General features: G+C 39.5%; 1 protein-coding gene across 1 annotated transcript in view; it reads left to right on the forward strand.

Moving 5' to 3' along the window:
- LOC126203236 (midasin-like) overlaps positions 1 to 21,249 on the forward strand; it is a 236,520-nt gene that overhangs the window by 179,410 nt on the left and 35,861 nt on the right. Inside the window, exon 29 of the mRNA XM_049937482.1 lies at positions 7,772 to 8,006. Within this exon, the coding sequence (XP_049793439.1) occupies positions 7,772 to 8,006 (235 nt within the window). The remainder of the gene's footprint in view (positions 1 to 7,771; positions 8,007 to 21,249) is intronic.

Here is a 21,249-nt window from a genome sequence, read left to right on the forward strand (position 1 = left end):
ATCACAAAATATAAATAACGTTACAACACACACACACACACACACACACACACACACACAGAGAGAGAGAGAGAGAGAGAGAGAGAGAGAGAGAGAGAGAGAGAGAGATGTTATCTCAGTTTGTGTGTGTGTGTGTGTGTGTGTGTGTGTGTGTGTTATTCACTTCTTAACTCTGAAGGAGGACATTGTCTGAAAGTTCAGCAATGCACTCAGTCTTGTTTATATGTCTGTCTTTCACTCAATGCCTCAGCTCTTCAGTGAGTTGTTATCTTTACTTCTTTCATTATATTATATACGATGGTCATCCAGAAAGTAATGAACAATTGTGTGCCACACCCAATGCCCCCCCCCCCCCCCAATCCTCACCACCACAATTGTAATAATGCCAGTTAACTCCTTTACTCGTTTTCAATGTGAGCTGAGTTTTGTTGCTAGGTGGTTATGCTTTTTTGTTCTGTAACCTTTTGAAGTAATGGTACCGATTGAAAATCTCACTGTAGACAAAGTGTGTATTGTCATTTATTTTCTGAATGCACAAAATGTTCAGCCTATCGAGTGTTATAAGTAAATAAAGAACATTTGTGGTGATAGTGGAATGAACAAGTCTTCAGTGACATGGAATGTTTTCAGCATACGTGTTTTTGATTCACGACAATGTGAGGCCTCGTGCATCAGCGTGAAGATAAGAACTTCAACATCTAAAATGAGAAATTTTCTGGCATCCTCCTTATGCACCTGACTTGGACCTAAGTGATTTTGACTTAAACACACAACTAAAGAAATTTTTTGGTGGAAAACAGTTTGCAAATGGTGAATACCTCGAACAGTGACATTGTGGCTCAAATCTTTGGTGGTAGAGGAGTAAGCATGGAATTTAAAAATTAGTCCCGTTACAATAAAAGCCTTGACTGCTATTGCAACTACATTGAAAAACAGATTAAGATTTTGTATCTTTGTAAATAAAGTTTTTTGTTTGTTGTTGTTGTTGTTGTTGATGTTGTGATTCAGTCCAGAGACTGGTTTGATGCAGCTCTCCATAATGCTCTGTCCTGTGCAAGCTACTTCATCTCCAAGCAACTATTGCAGCCTACATCCTTCTGAATCTGCGTAATGTATTCATCTATTGGTCTCCCTCTACGATTTTTACCCTACCCGCTGCCCTCCAATACTAAATTGGTGATCCATTGATGCCTTAGAACATACCCTACCAACCGATCCCTTCTTCTAGTCAAGTTGTGCCACAAATGCCTCTTTACCCCAGTTCTGTTCAGTACCTCCTCATTAGTTACATGATCTACCCATCTAATAATCAGCATTCTTCTGTAGCACCATATTTCGAAAGCTTCTATTCCCTTCTTGTCTAAACTAATTATCATCCATGTTTCACTTCCATAGATGGCTACACTCCATACAAATACATTCAGAAAAGACTTCCTGCCACTTAAATCTATACTCGATGTTAACAAATTTCTCTTCTTCAGAAATGCTTTCCTTTCAATTGCCAGTCTACATTTTATATCCTCCGTACTTTGATCATCATCAGTCATTTTGCTTCCCAAATAGCAAAACTCCTTTACTACTTTAAGTGTCTTATTTTCTAATCTAATTTCCTCAGCATCACTCGATTTAATTTGATAACATTTCATTATCCTCATTTTGCTTTTGTTAATGTTTATCTTCTATCCTCCTTTCAAGACACTGTCCATTCCGTTCAACTGCTCTTCCAAGTCCTTTGCTATCTCTGACAGAATTACAATGTCATCAGCGAACCTTAAAGTTTTTATTTCTTCTCCATGAATTTTAATACCTGCTCCGAATTTTTCTTTTGTTTCCTTTACTTCTTGCTCAATATACAGATTGAATAACATCGGGGAGAGGCTACAACCCTGTCTCACTCCATTCCCAACCACTGCTTCCCTTTCGTGCCCCTCTACTCTTATTACTGCCATCTGATTTCTGTACAAATTGTAAATAGCCTTTCGCTCCCCGTATTTTACCCCTGCCACCTTTAGAATTTGAAAGAGAGTATTCCAGTTAACGCTGTCAAAAGCTTTCTCTAAGTCTACAAATGCTAGAAACATAGGTTTGCCTTTCCTTAATCTATCTTTTAAGATAAATCGTTGGGTCAGTATTCCCTCATTTCTGTGGAATCTAAACTGATCTTCCCCGAGGTCAGCTTCTACCAGTTTTTCCATTCGTCTGTAAAGAATTCGTGTTAGTACTTTGCAGCCGTGACTTATTAAACTGATAGTTCGGTAATTTTCACACCTGTCAACAACTGCTTTCTTTGGGATTGGAATTATTATATTCCTCTTGAAGTCTGAGGGTATTTTGCTTGTCCCATATGTCTTGCTCACCAGATGGTAGAGTTTTTCAGGGCTGGCTCTTCCTAGGCTATCAGTAGTTCTAATGGAATGTTGTCTACTCCCGGGGCCTTGTTTCTATGTAGGTCTGTCAGTGCTCTGTCAAATTCTTCACGCAGTATCATATCTCCCATTTCATCTTCATCTACGTCCTCTTCCATTTCCATAATATTGCCCTCAAATACATCGCCCTTGTATATGGACCCTCTATATACTCCTCCTACCTTTCTGCTTTCCCTTCTTTGCTTAGAACTGGTTTTGCATCTGAGCTCATGATATTCATACATGTGGGTATTTTTTCTCCAAAGGTCAAAGAATTTTCCTGTAGGCAGTATCTATCTTAGCCCTGGTGATACGTGCCTCTACATCCTTACATTTGTCCTCTAGCCATCCCTCTTTGTTGATGTCTTTTCTTTTTATTTAGTTATATCAAAACCTTCTTTACTTTCTGGATGACCCACATAGTTTTTAAAACATGTTATTTTGATGAGCTTAATGTTAGCTTCCAGTAACCCACCAACTGACTGATTTTTGATAACTGTAATTTGCTTCTCCCCCTCATTCAGACTTGCTAGTAGGAGAAATTACTGAAGGTCCAACAGGAACGTAAAACATTTAATAAAAATGTGTAATCAGTTAAAATTTAATATAATATTAAAATTTGTTAAAGAAAGAAATATTTCTTTATTTTATGAAAAGGAATAACTGTGGCAGTGTTCACAGAAATTGTAGTTAAAACATTTGCTTTTAACTTTTTATGTACGTTTGACATTGTGTCAGTTGTCGGGGGTGATCTGAAAGCTATATTATTCTTGATGACTCAAGTTTGCCTAGATCACTAGCAATTCTTTTTATTACTGTGATCGGTTTTGACAGATTTGTGCTGTAATCATTGTGTCTTGTAACATTATTAGATGTACATGCTCATTACAGCACTGAAAGTCACATAGTGATGTTACAATTTGATACAACATCATTATGTGACTTTTAGTGTTGTAACAAGCACGTACATCTGATAATATTACAAGATCCGGTGATGACAGTGTAGATCTGTTGGAACAGGTTGCAGTAATAAAAAGAATTGGTAGTGACCTTGGCAAACTTGGTTTTTCAAGAATAGTAATTTCAATTTTTCTTAGCATTGCTTCTGTTGCCCCTATTTTGGTGAATGCTGCACTTACTTCACAATTGTTGTTATTGAAACAACACAAGACGTAGCAATCAAAATTCTTTTTTTGATAGTTAAGAGCAAAATAGGACGACTTAAAAGACATTCTGTCTCTGTATTCCGTACCCTCCCTCCCCCTTTCCAAGCTCATGCGTACTCTTGAAATCGTTAAGTCTTAATACAGACTGACAGTCTAAAGGTGCTGTGTTTATCCCTTTGCGACTCTGCAGATGCATTAGCTGCAAACGGCTGCTAAATGAAGAGACAAGGGGATACGTGCAATGGTGGAAGGTCACGTGTACCACTGATTTGTGCCTACAGATCACCAGCTGCATGTGCAGGCATTTCCCAAACACAAATGGGGAGACATGTACAACAGCTCTGCAACTGTCTGCGTTTCAGTTCATTTGGTGCTCTGTTATACCATATCCCACTCTTAAAAGATTCAGTTCTTGCACACTTCTAAATTTGCCTTTGCTGTAGCACTTTGGCTGGGTGGTCTAATGAGAAACATGTGGAAACTGAAAAGCATTATCTTGAAATTTCATGTTTATGGTTAGTTAATGCCATGGATTATAAAATCAGAGGGAAATCAAAAAACTGTCTCAGTTCCTCACAGATTCGAACGACCTGGAAACAACAAAGGCAGTCTTGAACAAAATCCTTTGTTCATACTTCTGACGAATACATATTGAAGAAGAGGAGTGATCTGGGCCCCACAGTGTGCTGGACCCATACTGGTGCTTTCACAAACCCTTTTGATTCATAGTTTTCATCAATTACAGCAAATAAAAGAATATTGAAACTGTGCTTGTAAATGATATCTCTGCTTCCACTGTTGTCTGCAAAACCTTTTTTGACATCTAAAGCTCCCAAACAGTGTGGCAAATTCCACATAACTTCAGAGTCTAATGCTACATCCAACTACTCTTACCTGGAGTTTGGATGCTTAAGGTAAACAAAAAGGAAATTACTAAAAAATCTAATTAAACACTTTTGACAAACAAAGACCCCCTCTTGCCACTGAAAACAAACACACACACACACACACACACACACACACACACACACACACACACAGTAATGATGGGATTTGATTGATATATACAGGGTGATTCATGAAGATATGCAAATATTTTAATATGTTATTCTACAAGTAAAACTAAAGAAAAAAGTTCATATAAACATAGGACCACAATACTGTAAGAGGTTAAAGTAAAGTACGATTTCCGTTTATTTTGTTGTTATTGGTCTGATGAATCTAATAAAACATACCCCAGATGTGTATCTGCAGTAGTTTTCCAGAACATCACAAGCAGCAAAGAAGTAATTTTGTAAAATTTTTAATTTATTAACTGCTTGGCCCAATTTGTTTTTTAAATTTCAGAAAATTGCACAAAGCTTTCAACAGAAGGTGTAGAGAATTTAGTTTTGGAAAAATGATTGTAATAACGTTAACTGAAATTGTATGAATGTTTCAGATAATCTGCTTTCATTAGTACCATAGCAGACACAAATTCATGTTAAACTAGAAAAAACAATGCTCAGTGTTAAGGAAGTTGTACAAGGTATGTACAATTTCACAATACATTCACAATAAATGTTCAAAAATGTCTCCACAGAGTTCAATGCATTTAGCTGCATGTGTGTGAACAGATTTTGTTGCTCATTTCAGTTTCACAGCGTTGGTCTTAATTTCATTCATTGCATTCATAATGCGAGCAAGTAATCCCTCACATGTATTGACTTTGTCCTCATAAACTATGTCTTTCATCCATCCCCATACATAAAAATCCATTGTGTTAAATCGGGCTGTCTGGATGGCCACAGATGTGTAGCACCACAACAAATATGTTTCTGGGGAAAATGTTCAGTTAAATGTGTAGTAACGGTGTTGGTGAAATGTGGAGGCACACTGTCATGTCGGAAATACATTTGCAGTCACGTAGCAAGTGAAATATATTCGAGCAAGCCTGGCATTTCTTCTTGAAGGAATTGTAAGTACATCTCACCAGTTAGATGTCCTGGTGAAATGAATGTTCCAATAAGGTGTGTGTTGATTATACCACACCACACATTTATGCTAAATTGCTGCTGGAAATATCGTTGCACTGTTGCACATGAGTTTGATTCAGACTGTACATGCTCATTATGTAAATTGTTTATACCATCTCAAGTAAACTGTTCCTCATCAGTAATAAAATGTATTTGTGTAACTGCCGATTAGTATTGAACCATTTGCACAACTCCAAATGAAGGGCAGGATCTCCCTGATGTAAATTATGCACGTTTTCTTTTTGGTAGGGATCAGCATACGCCATACCCTAGATTGTGAAATGCCTAATCGTTGAGATATCCGTCGTATACTGGTAGCCGAGGTATGCTGAACAGCATCCATAATATCCTCATCATCGTCTTCAGGTATTGAGCGCTCGTACTAATGCTAGGTAGAGAACGTGACTCCCGTAACATTCGAAATACTCCACTGATTGTTTATGCAGTCTGAAACCTCAGAGTTGGATAACATACATGATATTTTTTAACTGCAGCCGTAGCATTACCATCACATTTGCCATAAATAAACACCATATTGGCATATTTCTCTGTCTTAAATTTGGAAGGCATCCCTATTTCACAAATAATCTACATTGTTGTTATGTTCTTTCACTGAACAATACAGAAAACTAGCTTATTTCAATGTTAGGAAATGACTGAAACAACTCACTAACAGTTGCCAACAATGACATAAACCTTTAGACATTCCTAATGGAAAGTAAACAAATTTACTTGTATAATAATCTTTGCATCTCTGGATTTTCTGGAAAACTACTGCAGATACACGTGTGGGACATGTTTTATTAGATTCACCAGACCAATAACAACAAAATAATTGGAAATCATGCTTTACTTTAACCTCGTACAGTTTTGCAATGGCTTCATATTAGCAAAGTTGCTAAATGTGAGGCAAAATCTATCATTAGCCATAACTCCGTAACCAAACATTTGCAGACCTATGTTTATATGAACTTTTTTTCTTTAGTTTTACTTGTAGAATAACATATTAAAATATTTGCATATCTTCATGGATCACCCTGTATATAAAATGAAACGTGTTATCCTGTCAGTGCTTCCTTTCTGTGTACCCCTACTGTTCAGAAATATGTATTAACATATTCTTAGACTACTGACTGCAAACATTAAGCAAGAAGTGTCTGTTTTGCTTTCCAGATAAAGAAATATTAAGTGGTTGTCAACCAAGCTTAATGTTGTTTTCCAGGGATTTCACCAGAGCGTGCAAAACTTTTGGGGTTACATTATATTTTAATGCAATATATACCATGAACTGAAACTTCAAACTGTTATATTTGTCCACAGTAGCAAGAACTAGAATTGGAAGAGGTAATGTTGTTGCCACTGATATGTTGTCTGCGCATTTTGCTTTTTTCTCTGCTACCAGTTGTCCAACCGAATGAAATATTACTTCAAAATCACAAGTACAATTGTTGAACACAATAGTGCTTGCCATTTTTATATTTTGTACCACATTCACACATTCGATATGCGTAAGGTATTTTTTATCCCAGTGTGTGGGCTTTTGTTTAATATTTTGTCTTTGTCTGAAAATATACTGACTATGGCGACAGATGTGTTGATTGCCGGAATGTGTGTGTCATTCTGGCTTGGTGTGAATGGAATTGCACATGACACACATGTCAAGCATGATGTGTGCACCTATATGTTTGCCTCTTCTTGCATGTGAGGCAAACCCAGGCTCGTAGGAAGTAGGCACACGGCACACAGATGGAGACGCACACTAATTGCCAGTAATACATATCAGTTGGGTAAGGATACACCAACAAAAAACGTTAAAATCCAGAAGAGCAGTTGTTCTTCTGATTAAGAAGGCATAGCAAGAAACTGTGAAAAGCCTATGTCAACTTAGTTGTATCTTTCATGAACATTGGTTTGAATTTTAATTTCATCTCTTTCACTTTGTTGTTGGCACTCATTGTCTCTGATACACCTTTCTTTAGCTTGATTAGCAGGCCTCTGAGTGAGAGAGATATATATCCTTGCTATTTTCATTGTGTTGCATTTTCTCCTTCTCTGCTTTCCCTAAATTCAGTTTTAACTTTTTTTGTTAACATTGACTCATTCTCCATGCAGTCAGTGAAAACCTCAGAATTTCTATGCAGTTTCACTCTGTAAATGGTATTACAAAATAATTTAATTTTTTCAGGTGTCATCAGTCCCCAAAGAAGATGAGAAAGATTCCAAAGATGGAGGAGATGCAGGAGATCCAGGTGAAATGGAGCAGTCAGGAGTGGGTGGAGCACAAATGAAAGATGATCAGACTGGGCACCAGGGGAGACCAGAGGGAGACAGTACACCAGAAGCACGAGCAGACCAGCAGGGGCAGAGAGATGTGCGCAAGAGGGACCGACCAGGGCAGAGCGACGCACAACGTAGTCTCGGTCAGTACTTTGAAACTGTCGATTGCTGAGTTATTTATACTACAAAAAATTCTTGCTAGTGCATAGTTGTATTTGAGTTTACTGCTGACCATCAGCTTTGCAACATCAGAAACTATAGCAAATAGCAAAATTGTGCTTTCTGTGTGCATAAAGTGTAATAAGATAGTAGTATTGTAGATGATTTTGGGGGTGGGGATATGGCTGCAGTATTTATTACATACAACTATCCCTAGCGTCAGCAACAGTTTTGACCCGACTGGGCGTAAGATCGAACTGAGCTCGGCTGACGGATACGGGTAGATCGTTCCACACCATTTCAGCTGTATGACAGCGTTCGTCGATTGTAGTGACTTACTTTTGGTGGCTTGCCAGTGTCTCGCCATCCCGTAGCCAGGACTTTTCAGTAGTTGAGAGATACAAAGAATGTGCTGCCCAGGGTGGCCATTGAAAACCTTCTATGTTCTATCAGAACAGACTGGGCAACACGAGGCCTCGAAGTGACATATTGAAAGGTAATGTCGCAGAGATCTCAAATGTAGGGCACAGTCACCAACACTAACATACCCACCACGTACTGACTGCTGTCCATATTACCAGCTCGGTGCACCGGAGGTGTGCATCCGGCAGCACCCCGTACTGGCACACCCGATGTGGGCTCTCGTAGTGACAAATGCAGTTCGGCAGTGTCCCTTCTCGAAGCCAATACACACGGGTACATACATCCACTGTGATGCTGTACTCGGAACTGAGACTCGTCTGGAAAGATGGAGTGGTGCCACCCCAGCGTTCAGTCTTATTGCCGGATGCACGATTCTCTGCCTGCCACATTAAGTAATCCAGAAACGACCGTCAGTGTGACGACAGTTACGACGCTCGAGGTGTCGCCGCATCGCCAGTGCAGTCAGCTGCGTTGCTGCAAATGAACCCATTTCCTGTCGTGGAGATGTGGCTGCACAACCTTGTACGGCTGAGCGAACGGCGTTTCTGTCTTCCCGGGCAGCAGGCGTGCACGGCCAGAGGGAACCGGCACAGCATTGAGTACGGCCCCTGTGAGCTCGTCAGCTTCGTATTCACGTGACAGTTGAGAGATCCCAACAGCTCTTAAATGTTAATCATTTGCAAATCCGAGCACATAGTACACATCGAGCCAATTTGCTGTTCGTTGGATGCGATACTCGTGGTGTTGCAGTTTTATTGACCAGGAGAGTAAATATTTCCTCACCCCTAAAGCTGAGTTGAACCTCATTGTGCTTCACTAAGCACAATCTTACTGGAAGTGGTGTGCCTACATACAACTACACTCACATCTAAATCTATATCTACATTCCACAGCCTTCATAGATTGTGAAGAGTAACCTCCCTGTAACACTTCCTTTGAGTTTCTCAAAATTGCTTTCAACAATGTAAGGGAAAGGTAAATTGCTACTTACCCAAAGATGACATGTTAGGTTGCAGACAGTCACAATTAAAAGATTACACATCATCTTCCAGCCACAGCCTTCATTAGCAAAAGAAGAAAAACACACACACACACACACACACACACACACACACACACGACCTCCATCTCAGCATCTCGGATCAGAATGCATTCTGGTGGTCATGTGCGCCTGAGGCTTATGTGAATGAATGTGTGTGTGTGTGTGTGTTTATTTATTTTTTTATTTTTTATATCACTATATACTGGTCAACACATAGAACATACGAACTTTTTGTGTACATTATTGTAGAAATATAAGGTTACCTACAAATTGTGCGCATCTATACCAGGTGATGTGAATCTAGAAAACATAGAACTCCATGGATACTGAAAATGTAAATTTAACCATGCCCATTTGATTATGATAGGGTCCATTATGGTTTTCGTGTGTATGTGTCATAGCTATGAAATATGGGATGGTAACTTGCAGTTTGTGCACAGCAAGATGTCTTTTTAAAAAAGTTGAATTCTGTCTCCTAGCAGGTACTGAATCCAGTCACAGATCTGAACCACTGTAGTTGGAAGAAAGCACAGGTTACACCCATCTACGAGAAGGGTAGCATAAGTGATCCACAAAATTGTCATAAGATATCACTGCAATCTACCTGCTGTAGAATCTTAGAACATGTTGTGAGCTTAAGCATAATGAGGCAGCTAGAACGGATTTCCTTTCCAACCACCATGGATTCCATAAACATCAGTCATGTGAAACCCAATTTGTACTTTTCTCACTTAATGTTCTGAAAGCCACAGATCAAGGCAGTAGAGTAGATGCAATATTTTCTGTCTTCCAAGAAGCTTTTGATTCAGTACCACACCAATATTTATTAAAGTGTGATCATGTTGGGTGCCAAATGAAAATGAGGATTTCTTGGCAGGAAGTATGCAGCATATTGTTTCACATGCAGACTCATCAACAGATGTAGACATTATATGTAATGAAGTACCATTGGAGAAAAGCTGGAGAAATGTTCAGTCAGATGTTGATAAGATTTTCAAGTGATTTAAGGACTGACAACTTCCTTTAAATGTTCAGAAACGTAAAACTGTGCTCTGCACAGAACACAGAAATATAGTATAGCATGACTACAATGTCAGTGATTCACAGTTGAACTGCTTATTGCAGAAACCTCTCATGTCCAATAGGAGCATTTTGTTCCCGCCTCCCCTGCCCGCCCAGGAGAAGGAAAAAAACTAGATAATTCTTAATATTTACTGTGGCGATATACATTGTTAAATTTGTTGGACATGAGGTGTTTCTGAAAGAAATGTAAACACATTTAAGTGAATTAAACAGTTTCATGTAAAACCCATTACTAAGAGTATGTGTTTCACTACAGTATTACATCAGTCACTTTTCTTTGTCCACTTACATGGGTTGGAAGTTTAAATTATTGTAGGATCACTTAATTTCTTTGGGATAAAGTGGGTAAGGTTTGATTTTTTTTAAACTGCCATTTTGTGTCACTAATCATTGGCACTTCAGGTTGTGATGGAAAATCTGAAATTTGCTCTGCATCTAAAAGTCTGAAGGTATGTTCTGCAACAAACCAATGAATGTTCGAGTTTTCATCGCGTCAGGAGTAAGGTTGCTGTATGAAAACTCGAGAAAGTCTGAAATTGAAAAATGCTGCTTTCTTTCTCAAGGAATTTTCCTTCCTTGTGATTCCACAGATGCCACATTCTTCTTGTAATGTGCTGGCCACTGTGAGTTGAAGTCATGAATTCTTCTTTATTCACCATGTGTACTGCGAAATTTGTTAGAGCTAGAAGAGAGGATTAATTCCGTTTACTCCACTGGCAAGTACACTGTCAGTCTTTTTCACATTTCTCTTCACAACACTGAAGTCCCTGTCACAAGGCAGATAGCAGTACCCTTAGCTGGCAAAATAGTGATGGATTGAATCAAATTGATTAAATCAAATCTTAATGCTGGACATTTTTGGCAACATATTCATTTACATAACTTAAAATAAAGGAGAAAACTTCATTGGGGCTGCTTTCAGGCATTATTTCATCATATTTGTAGGATATAGCCATCCCAGATTTTAAATCACGTATATTGGACACATTGTAAGTAAGCTGATGCAAATAGAATGGGTCTTGAATGGGGATAACTGGAAGCATCAGATTTTGCATTAATCCAATGCAGATGCCGGTGACATCTTCAGAATCTCTGCATATTTTTTGCACACACTCAGTTGTCTTCTTTTATGCATTAATAGCTTGGCTAAGGCCACACGCTTTGCATTGTCGTTTAAGGTAGGAATTCTTATTTTCACAGTTAAATTCCTTGCAGGTACAACATGTATCCATCTGTGGTTGATCAAATTTCAAATTGAAATTTTCATGAAATATTTTCCAGTAATACCAATATGTAACTTTCACTTAATGGTATTGCGATTGAAACAGATCCCACGTCTTTTTCACATTAAGATATGAATCCAAGTATTTGTACTCTCTACTTGTGTAGAACAGAGAGAGAATAAAATTAGGGAGTAGAGGTATTTGTGGTGCAACTTGAATAGAAGAAGGGATCGGTTGATAGGACATTTCTGAGGCATCACCAATTTAGTACTGAGGGGAAGTGTGGAGAAGCTTGCACAAGATAGAGTAGTGTGGAGAGCTGCAGCAAATGAATCTCTGGACTGAAGACCACAATAACAACAACAACACCATTTATGTAGTGTGAGTCATGAATTGGAAAACTATTTATGCGGTTCTCAACTAACAACGTTACTTCAGCTGGATATGCATTTTCTGGCTGCTGTTTTCCCCACGTGTCTTTGGGGGACTTAGTAGAGATTAGTACATCTCTTTATCTCAGCAGTCTGTCATCAGAAGCACCATACATGGGTAAAAATGCGGACTTATAGACTTGAACATGGCCATCAGAGCTAAAGAGCCAATATTTGTATGTATAACCTTTGGGTTTGTTCTTGATAGGTAAGCTGTTGTCACCTTACAATCTTGGACATTTCCTTACAATGTCACATACTTCTATTATGCTCATTTTTAGTGTTGAAACTTAAGAAGTTAGAATATAATTCCGTCATTATGTCTGAACTAATTTTAGTAATCATGCATTTCCACTTACACCTGCAATAACAGAGCAGTGCATTCGTAAGACGAATAATAGTAACAGAATAACCAAACAATAACATTAGTTTCAAAAATGGCTCTGAGCGCTATGGGACTCAACATCTTAGGTCATAAGTCCTCTAGAACTTAGAACTACTTAAACCTAACTAACCTAAGGACATCACACACACCCATGCCCGAGGCAGGATTCGAACCTGCGACCGTAGCAGTCCCGCGGTTCCGGACTGCAGCGCCAGAACCGCTAGACCACCGCGGCCGGCTAACATTAGTTTCACTGGCATTGTTGATGCACATGGCTTACCTGCAATCGTAACCTGTTCTTTAGGCATAACTGTTTCTCCTCTATAGTTAAAGTATTCAGTGTTTTAAATTCTGCTTTCTTTTTTTGGTTCTGATTGGTATATAACTCTTTTCGATCCTTTCTTTCTTTTATTCAGACCGACTTCACCACTGCCACATGCCATTTCACTTGGAACTGATGCATAAAATCTGAAATGTACGTCCAGTAAAAGTGGGGGAAGATACCAGAAACAGTAGAATAACAAGTTACATTGTCAACCTTACAATGAATAAAAAGCCCTCATCTCCTTGACATGTGGTGTTCCTGCATCAAATGGAAACTTCCACCAATTACTGGACCCACTGTTTACCACTGATGTGAGGGGTTTCCACACAAACCGATATGTCTATACACAAACTATCATATGAGCACATAATTTCAATTTGCTTAAAAAGTGAACATCTGGAGGTCCTGCAACAAGCAGTTCAGTGGGAATCAGTCAACCAATGTAAATACGTAAGAGAAACAATTTGGGAATTTTGAAACAGAATGATAACATAGGCTCAGTCATTGGAAAAGCAGCTGCTAGACTTCAGTTTGGAACTGCAAAGAATTTACAAAGGAGGCTGCTTAGGAAACACTGACATGACACATTGTAGAATATTACTCGTGTGGGGAGCCATACCAAATACAAGTAACAGTGCGCAAAGAAGGTCAGAACGCACAGTTACACATTTCTTTGACCCGCAGAAGGATTTCAGAGAAACACTGAAAAGTATCAGCTGGCAGATGCTTGAAGATAGCTATCATCTATGCTGCCAAAACAAACTTACATAGTTTCAAGGAGGAATGCTAAGGGAGAACTCTAGGATTATACTAAAGCGTCATATGAACCTCTCATGTAGGGACCTTGAAGACTAATCACCACACGATTGGACTCATTCATTCTAGTGGTACTCTATATCTCTCTGGCTTTATTATAATACCTAAATTATTACTCAAATAGGACATGAGAACTATACGAAATGTTATGTCTAGTCTCTGCACATGTGGCTTTATTACTGGCAGCACTGCATTTTCTCCGAGTCTGCAATATTAGATTAGCTGTAACAGTAGCCATTAGCTTATCAATGAAACTAAAATTGGTGGTTGTTGTACAAATACTGAGACATGCAACTAAATATTCTCACTGTGCATGCTAGAATAGTCATCTGAGGTTTGTTATCAGATCTAAGGTTTGTCAACAGATAGAGAGCAAATTCATAACAATAACTTGTGACACCTATGGAATGAATTGAAGCAGCTGATCCTACATTTTCTCCAGTTTGTAATATCAACAATATTAGGAAAAGAATACATTGTTACTCACCATAAAGATGGCATGTTAAGTGGATTGGAGGTGGTGGCGGGGGGGGGGGGGGGGGAGGGAGCACTATCTGGAGGAGGAGTGTGCACAGACTAGATGTAGCCACGACAAGATTGCCAAGTGCAGCGTCAGGTGGGGGGGGGGGGGGGGCGTTAGTGGGGGCAGAGTGGCAAAGGTGAGATGCAGCTAACAGGAAAGAGGGACAATTGTCTTGGCAGAGGGTGGCACATAATGTGCATGAGGGATGTGAATAATGTAAAGGTCATACGATAGAGGGGGTGGAAACTGTTGGGTGTAAGACATGGGGACAATGGGTTACCATAAAGTGAGGCTGGGATAATTCGAGAACGGAACAGCTGAACCACATCATTTGTCAGGCCTTGCATTATCTATCATCCTACCCTGAAATGAGGGACACCATATCAGAAATACCTCCCACCCCTCCTGAAGTGGTGTTCTGTCACCTTCCCAACCTTGACATCGTCTTAGTCCATCCCAGTACAACTCCCGGTCCCAAACCCTTGCATTAATGATTGTATCCCTGTGGAAGACCCAGGTGCATCACCCGCCCAACCCACCCACCGAGCACTTCGTAACCCAGTCCCATCACTGGTTTATCCTACCCCATAAGAGGCTGCGCAACCTGTGCAAGCAGCCATGTCGTATACCAGCTCTGCTGCAATCGTTGCACAGCTCTTTATATTGGTATGACTACCAAACAGCTGTCCACCAGGATGAACGACCACCGCCAAACTGTGGCCGAGAGCAAAGTAGACCACCGTGTGGCACAACATGCAGCCGGGCATAATATGCTCGATTTCAGTGGCTGCTTCACAACATTGGACTTCTGGATCCTCCTGTCCACCACCACCTATTCGGAAATGTGCCGATGGGAGTTACTCCTACAACACATTCTATACTCCCGTGATCATCCCTGCCTCAACTTATGCCTCCATATAGTCCTTGTGCACACTACCAGACAGCACTCTTCCCTCCCCGCGCCCATATCCTGCTATCCTTCCCTCTTATCTGCCTCCACTGAAGATTGCCACTCAACGTGACAGTTGCATTCCTGTGAGCTGCCGGAGATGGCGTCCATGTATGTGATGTGATGTGTGTGTGTGTGTGTGTGTGTGTGTGTGTGTGTGTGTGTGTGTGTGTGTGTGTGTGTTTTCTTTTCTGAAGAAGGCTTTGGCAGAAAACTGAATGTGTAACAGTCTTTTTGTTGTATATGTTTGCAAATCTTTGTGTCACCTTTATGGTGAGTATCAGTCTGTCCTTTAGCTTTGGAGACCACAAAACAGAATATATCAAAGCTCTTAATATCATCAAGTTTCTGAGTGACGTAGTTTAGGATACAAGATGGTTGTTGCCTTGTTAAGTTTCTGTTCTTTCCTGGCTCAAACTATGAGTGCATTGTGTGTAGCTCAGAAAGATTCTGTAACCTCAAAATATTTTATGTATTCACATTGAAGCTAACACAATTATCCCAATTCCCATTTCATGCAATAAACCACAATTATCCCAGTTCCCGTTTCATGCAATAAACCTTCTAAGACACCACTATCAACTCAGTGATAACTTTTCACACACAGAGATGTGCATTTTAAGATCAAACAGTCCCCTAAAAACTTGTTTGCCAGCACAATGTGAAGGTACTGTGGTTAAGACACTGGACTTTAATTTTGTAGGAATGTGGTTCAGATCTCTTTGTAGTCATACAGATTCAAGTTTTCCATAGTTTCTTTATCACAAGTAATGTCCTTTCTCTCCTAGGAGAGTTTATTTATTTTTTATTTATTTATTTATTGTTCCGTGGGACCAAATTAAGGAGAAGTCTCCATGGTCATGGAACGAGTCAATACATGAAATTATAACACGATATTAGAAACAGATAAAATGAAGTATAAAAAAACATGTTCAGGTGACAAGTCGTAAGTTTAAATAAAGAAAATCAACAATGTAACACTGGAATTTGCTTAATTCTTTAGCTCTTCCAGGAGCTCCTCGACAGAATAGAAGGAGTGAGCCATGAGGAAACTCTTCAGTTTAGACTTAAAAGAGTTTGGGCTACTGCTAAGATTTTTGAGTTCTTGTGGTAGCTTATTGAAAATGGATGCAGCAGAATACTGCACTCCTTTCTGCACAAGAGTCAAGGAAGTGCATTCTACATGCAGATTTGATTTCTGCCTAGTATTAACTGAGTGAAAGCTGCTAACTCTTGGGAATAGGCTAATATTGCTAACAACAAACGACATTAAAGAAAATGTATACTGTGAGGGCAATGTCAGAATTCCCAGATTTTTTAATAGGGGTCAACAAGACGTTCTTGAACTTACATCACATATAGCTCGAACAGCCCGTTTTTGAGCCAAAAATACCCTTTTTGAATCAGAAGAATTACCCCAAAAAATAATACCATATGACATAAGCGTATGAAAATATGCGAAGTAGGCTACTTTTCGTGTTGAAGTGTCACTTATTTCAGATACTGTTCTAATGGTAAATAAAGCAGCATTTAGCTTCTGAACAAGATCCTGGACATGGGCTTTCCACAACAGCTTACTATCTATCCGACCGCCTAGGAACTTGAACTGTTCCGTCTCGCTTATAATATGCCTATTCTGTCTGATCAAAATATCGGTTCTTGTTGAATTGTGAGTTAGAAACTGTAAAAACTGAGTCTTACTGTGATTTAGCATAAAATTATTTTCCACAAGCCATGAACTTATTTCATGAACTACATTATTTGTTACTGTTTCAATATTACACACAAGATCCTTCACTATCAAGCTGGTGTCATCAGCAAACAGGAATATTTTTGAATCACCTGTAATACTAGAAGGCGTATCATTTATATAAATAAGAAACAGCAGTGGCCCCAGCACCGACCCTTGGGGAACGCCCCACTTAACAGTGCCCCATTGGGACTGAACATCACTACCACTCTCAATATTGCGGAGAATTACCCTCTGCTTTCTGTTCTTAAAGTAAGAGGCGAACCAATTGTAAGCTACTCCCCTTACTCCATAATGGTCCAACTTCTGCAGTAATATTTTGTGGTCAACACAGTCAAAAGCCTTCGTTAAATCAAAGAAAACACCTAGCGTTCGCAACCTTTTATTTAATCTGTCCAAAACCTCACAGAGAAAAGAGAATATAGCATTTTCAGTTGTTAAACCATTTCTAAAACCAAACTGAACATTTGACAGCGAATTATGTGAATTTAAATGCTCCAGTAACCTTGTATATACAACCTTCTCGATAACTTTAGCAAACACCGATGGCATAGAAATAGGTCTGAAATTGTCAACATTATCAATGTCTCCATTTTTATAAAGTGGCTTCACTACCGAGTACTTTAATCGGTCAGGAAACCGACCACTCCTAAAGGAAAAGTTACAGATATGGCTGAGAACTGGGCTAACATACATAGAACAATACTTCAGTATTCTGCTAGATACCCCGTCATATCCATGAGAGCTCTTGGTCTTTAGTGATTTAATTATTAACTCAATCTCCCTCTTGTCAGTATCATGGAGGAGCATTTCAGGTAACAGTCTCAGAACACTTTTTTCTAAGAGCGCTATATGATTCCCTGTTGGGACTAGGTTTCTATTTAGTTCACCTGCTATATTCAGAAAGTGATTATTAAATACTATACATATATGCAACTTATCAGTAACATGGACATTCCCACTACGCACTGATTATATATCCTCGACCTGTCTCTGCAGACCGGCAACTTCCTTTACGACTGACCATATGGTTTTAATTTTATCCTGAGACTTAGCTATTCTACCTGCATACCACATACTTTTTGCCTTCCTAATAACATTTATAAGCACCTTACAGTACTGTTTGTAATGGGCTGCTGCATTTAGATTTTGACTGTTTCTAACGTTTTGATATAATTGCCACTTTGTTCTACAAGATATTCTTATCCCTCTAGTCAGCCACCCAGGCTGCCTGTTTGTGCTAGTACCCTGTTTTAAACGTTCTAACGGAAAGCAACTTTCAAAGAGCAGGAGAAAAGTCTTGAGAAAAGCATTATATTTACCGTCTACTGTATCAGCGCTATAAACATCTTGCCACTCTTGTTCCTTTTTAAGGTTTACAAAGGTCTCTACAGCAACTGGATCAGCTTTCCTGAACAGCTGATGACTATATTTAACACGTGTTGCAGCACAAAAATCTTTTAAAGTTAAAATTTGTGCATCATGATCTGAAAGGCCATTCACCTTTTTGCTAACAGAATGCCCTTCTAGTAATGAGGAATGAACAAAAATGTTTTCTATGGTTGTTCTACTGTTCCCTTGTACTCTCGTTGGAAATAACACGGTTTGCATAAGATTATATGAATTAAAGAGGTCTACCAGCATCCTCTTCCTTGCACAATCACTTATACAATTAATATTGAAGTCACCACATTTAACTAACTTTTTGTATTTCCTATAAAGTGAACCAAGAACTGCCTCTAGCTTTAACAAAAATGTTTTGAAATCGGAGTCTGGGGATCTATAAATAACAACAGTTAGAAGTTTAGCTCCGTTAAATTTAACCACAGCTGCACAACATTCAAACACCTTTTCAGTGCAGTACTTTGAAACATCAATTGACTCAAATGGGATGCCGTTTTTTCACATACATGGCTACTCCCCCACACCGCAAAGAGCTCCTCGAAAAGCTGCCAGCCAACTTGTATCCTGGTAAAGGAAGCCTCTGAATTATCTCCTTATTTAAGAAGTGTTCAGATATACCAATAATTTCAGAGTCAACATCTATAAGCAGTTCACTAACTTTATCTCTAATACCTTGTATATTTTGATGAAATATACTAATTCCCTCATTACTCGGATACCTAAGCTTTGTCAAAAGTGATTCCCTTGTTAGAGAGACTTCCCTTAAGCAGGAATACCTATCAGCTGACTTCAATCTAAAAAAGGTGCATCTCTAACACCCACTACTGCAGGAATTTTCCCATGAGTGATCCCACCAACCCCACCTATGCTGTCACCTATAAGCTTTGCCAGTCTCCCCTTCCCATACCTGTTGAGGTGCAGGCCATGTCTAGTGACACCCGTCCTGCTGATAGACTCCACCGACACCACTGAAATGTGACCCACGCTTTCTGTCATCAGCGCACCCCCAAATCTAAGCTTTTGCTTCCTCTCAATTCACCGCATTCTCAACAGGATTTTAAACTGTAACCTTTTCTACTCATTTACCATAACATTGCTTGTCAGTCACTTAATGCCTTCTCACAGTATTTCATCAGCAAATAATCTCACTTGAATGACAACAAGGCTCAGCCCCATACTTCAAAATGCATTTTTAATGCAATACTTCAGCATGAGCCATAATTGTTTACGTTAAGACTCCAGATATTATTCCAGACTGTCCTGTGCCACCTCAAGTGCCCACCTGTGGGTGCCCAGATGTCTGTGAGATGGAAGGACAGCCTAGTCAGTGGTATCTGCAGTCTTAAGGTGTGGGGGGAAAAAAAAAAAACACACACAACTGTGGTACACATCGAAACTATGCACAGGCAGTTACGCCATACCCTACTGGACTGTCCCACCCTGACTCGGCACCTGCAGTGAGGGGTGGCCAAGTTGGTCAGTGTGTGCCCCTGCATGTGCCCACGGGTGAGTTGATAGGGTGCTCTGGGTTGCCAGTGCCCTGTGGGACAGTGGTGGAACAGCCACCTCTAGGCCATTCACTCATAGAGACTTGAATTGCAATAATTTGTTATTTGCCCTAGGGAAAGTGTCAATCGGTGACTAGTAATTGTGACTTGTCGTGTTCAAACATATATTTTAAGTCAATAGGTACTGACAAGAAGCCATTTTCGAGCATACAGAATAGTATTGTTTTAGCAACTAATGAAGATAATACAGTATGTTGGCTAACTTCTCTTGATCATTTGAAGTCTTCCCTTAATTTGCAAGTTGTATATTTTAATGTGTTACAGGTTTACTTATTTGTACTTAATGGTTGGACAGCCACTGAAATCATACTTTGGGTTGTTGTAAAGTGATTCAAAATCATTTCGAAAAAGTAAAAACCCATACTTCTTTTATCAAGCAACGGAAAGTCCAGGATGGCATAATGACAATATTATGAACGGGATAGTTGCTACTCACCATATAGCGGAGATGCTGAGTTGTAGTTAGGCACAACAAAAAGACTGTCAAACAAAGCTTTCGGCCAAACAGACCATCAGTCTTAGACCTCCCCTCCTGACACACACGCATCCATTTTCACTTCTGTGCATTCTTTCTATTCATTCTCCAGATGAAGCAATCTTAGTTACACAGTTAACACTATATTGCTTGTAAGCCTGCTACTAATGGTCTGGTGCTCCCTTTCAAGATCACAAACATACAGGGTGAGTCACCTAACTTGACCGCTGGATATATTTCGTAAACCACATCAAATACTGATGAATCGATTCCACAGACCGAACGTGAGGAGAGGGGCTAGTGTAATTGGTTAATACAAACCATTAAAAAAATGCACGGAAGTATGTTTTTTAATACAAACCTACGTTTTTTTTAAATGGAACCCCATTAGTTTTGTTAGCACATGTGAACATATAAACAAATATGTAATCAGCGCCGTTTGTTGCATTGTAAAATGTTAATTACATCCGGAGATATTGTAACCTAAAGTTGATGCTTGAGTACCACTCCTCCGCTGTTCGATCGTGTGTATCGGAGAGCACCGAATTACGTAGGGATCCAAAGGGAACGGTGATGGACCTTAGGTACAGAAGAGACAGGAACAGCACATTACGTCCACATGCTAACGTCTTTTTATTGGTCTTTTTCACTGACGCACATGTACATTACCATGAGGGGTGAGGTAGACGTACACATGTGGTTTCAGTTTTCAGTTACGGAGTGGAATAGTGTGTGTCCCGACATGTCAGGCCAATAGATGTTCAATGTGGTGGCCATCATTTGTTGCACACAATTGCAATCTCTGGTGTAATGAATGTCGTACACACTGC

The sequence above is a fragment of the Schistocerca nitens genome, chromosome 9, assembly GCF_023898315.1.
Source record: "Schistocerca nitens isolate TAMUIC-IGC-003100 chromosome 9, iqSchNite1.1, whole genome shotgun sequence".
In the NCBI taxonomy this organism is placed as follows: domain Eukaryota; kingdom Metazoa; phylum Arthropoda; class Insecta; order Orthoptera; family Acrididae; genus Schistocerca; species Schistocerca nitens.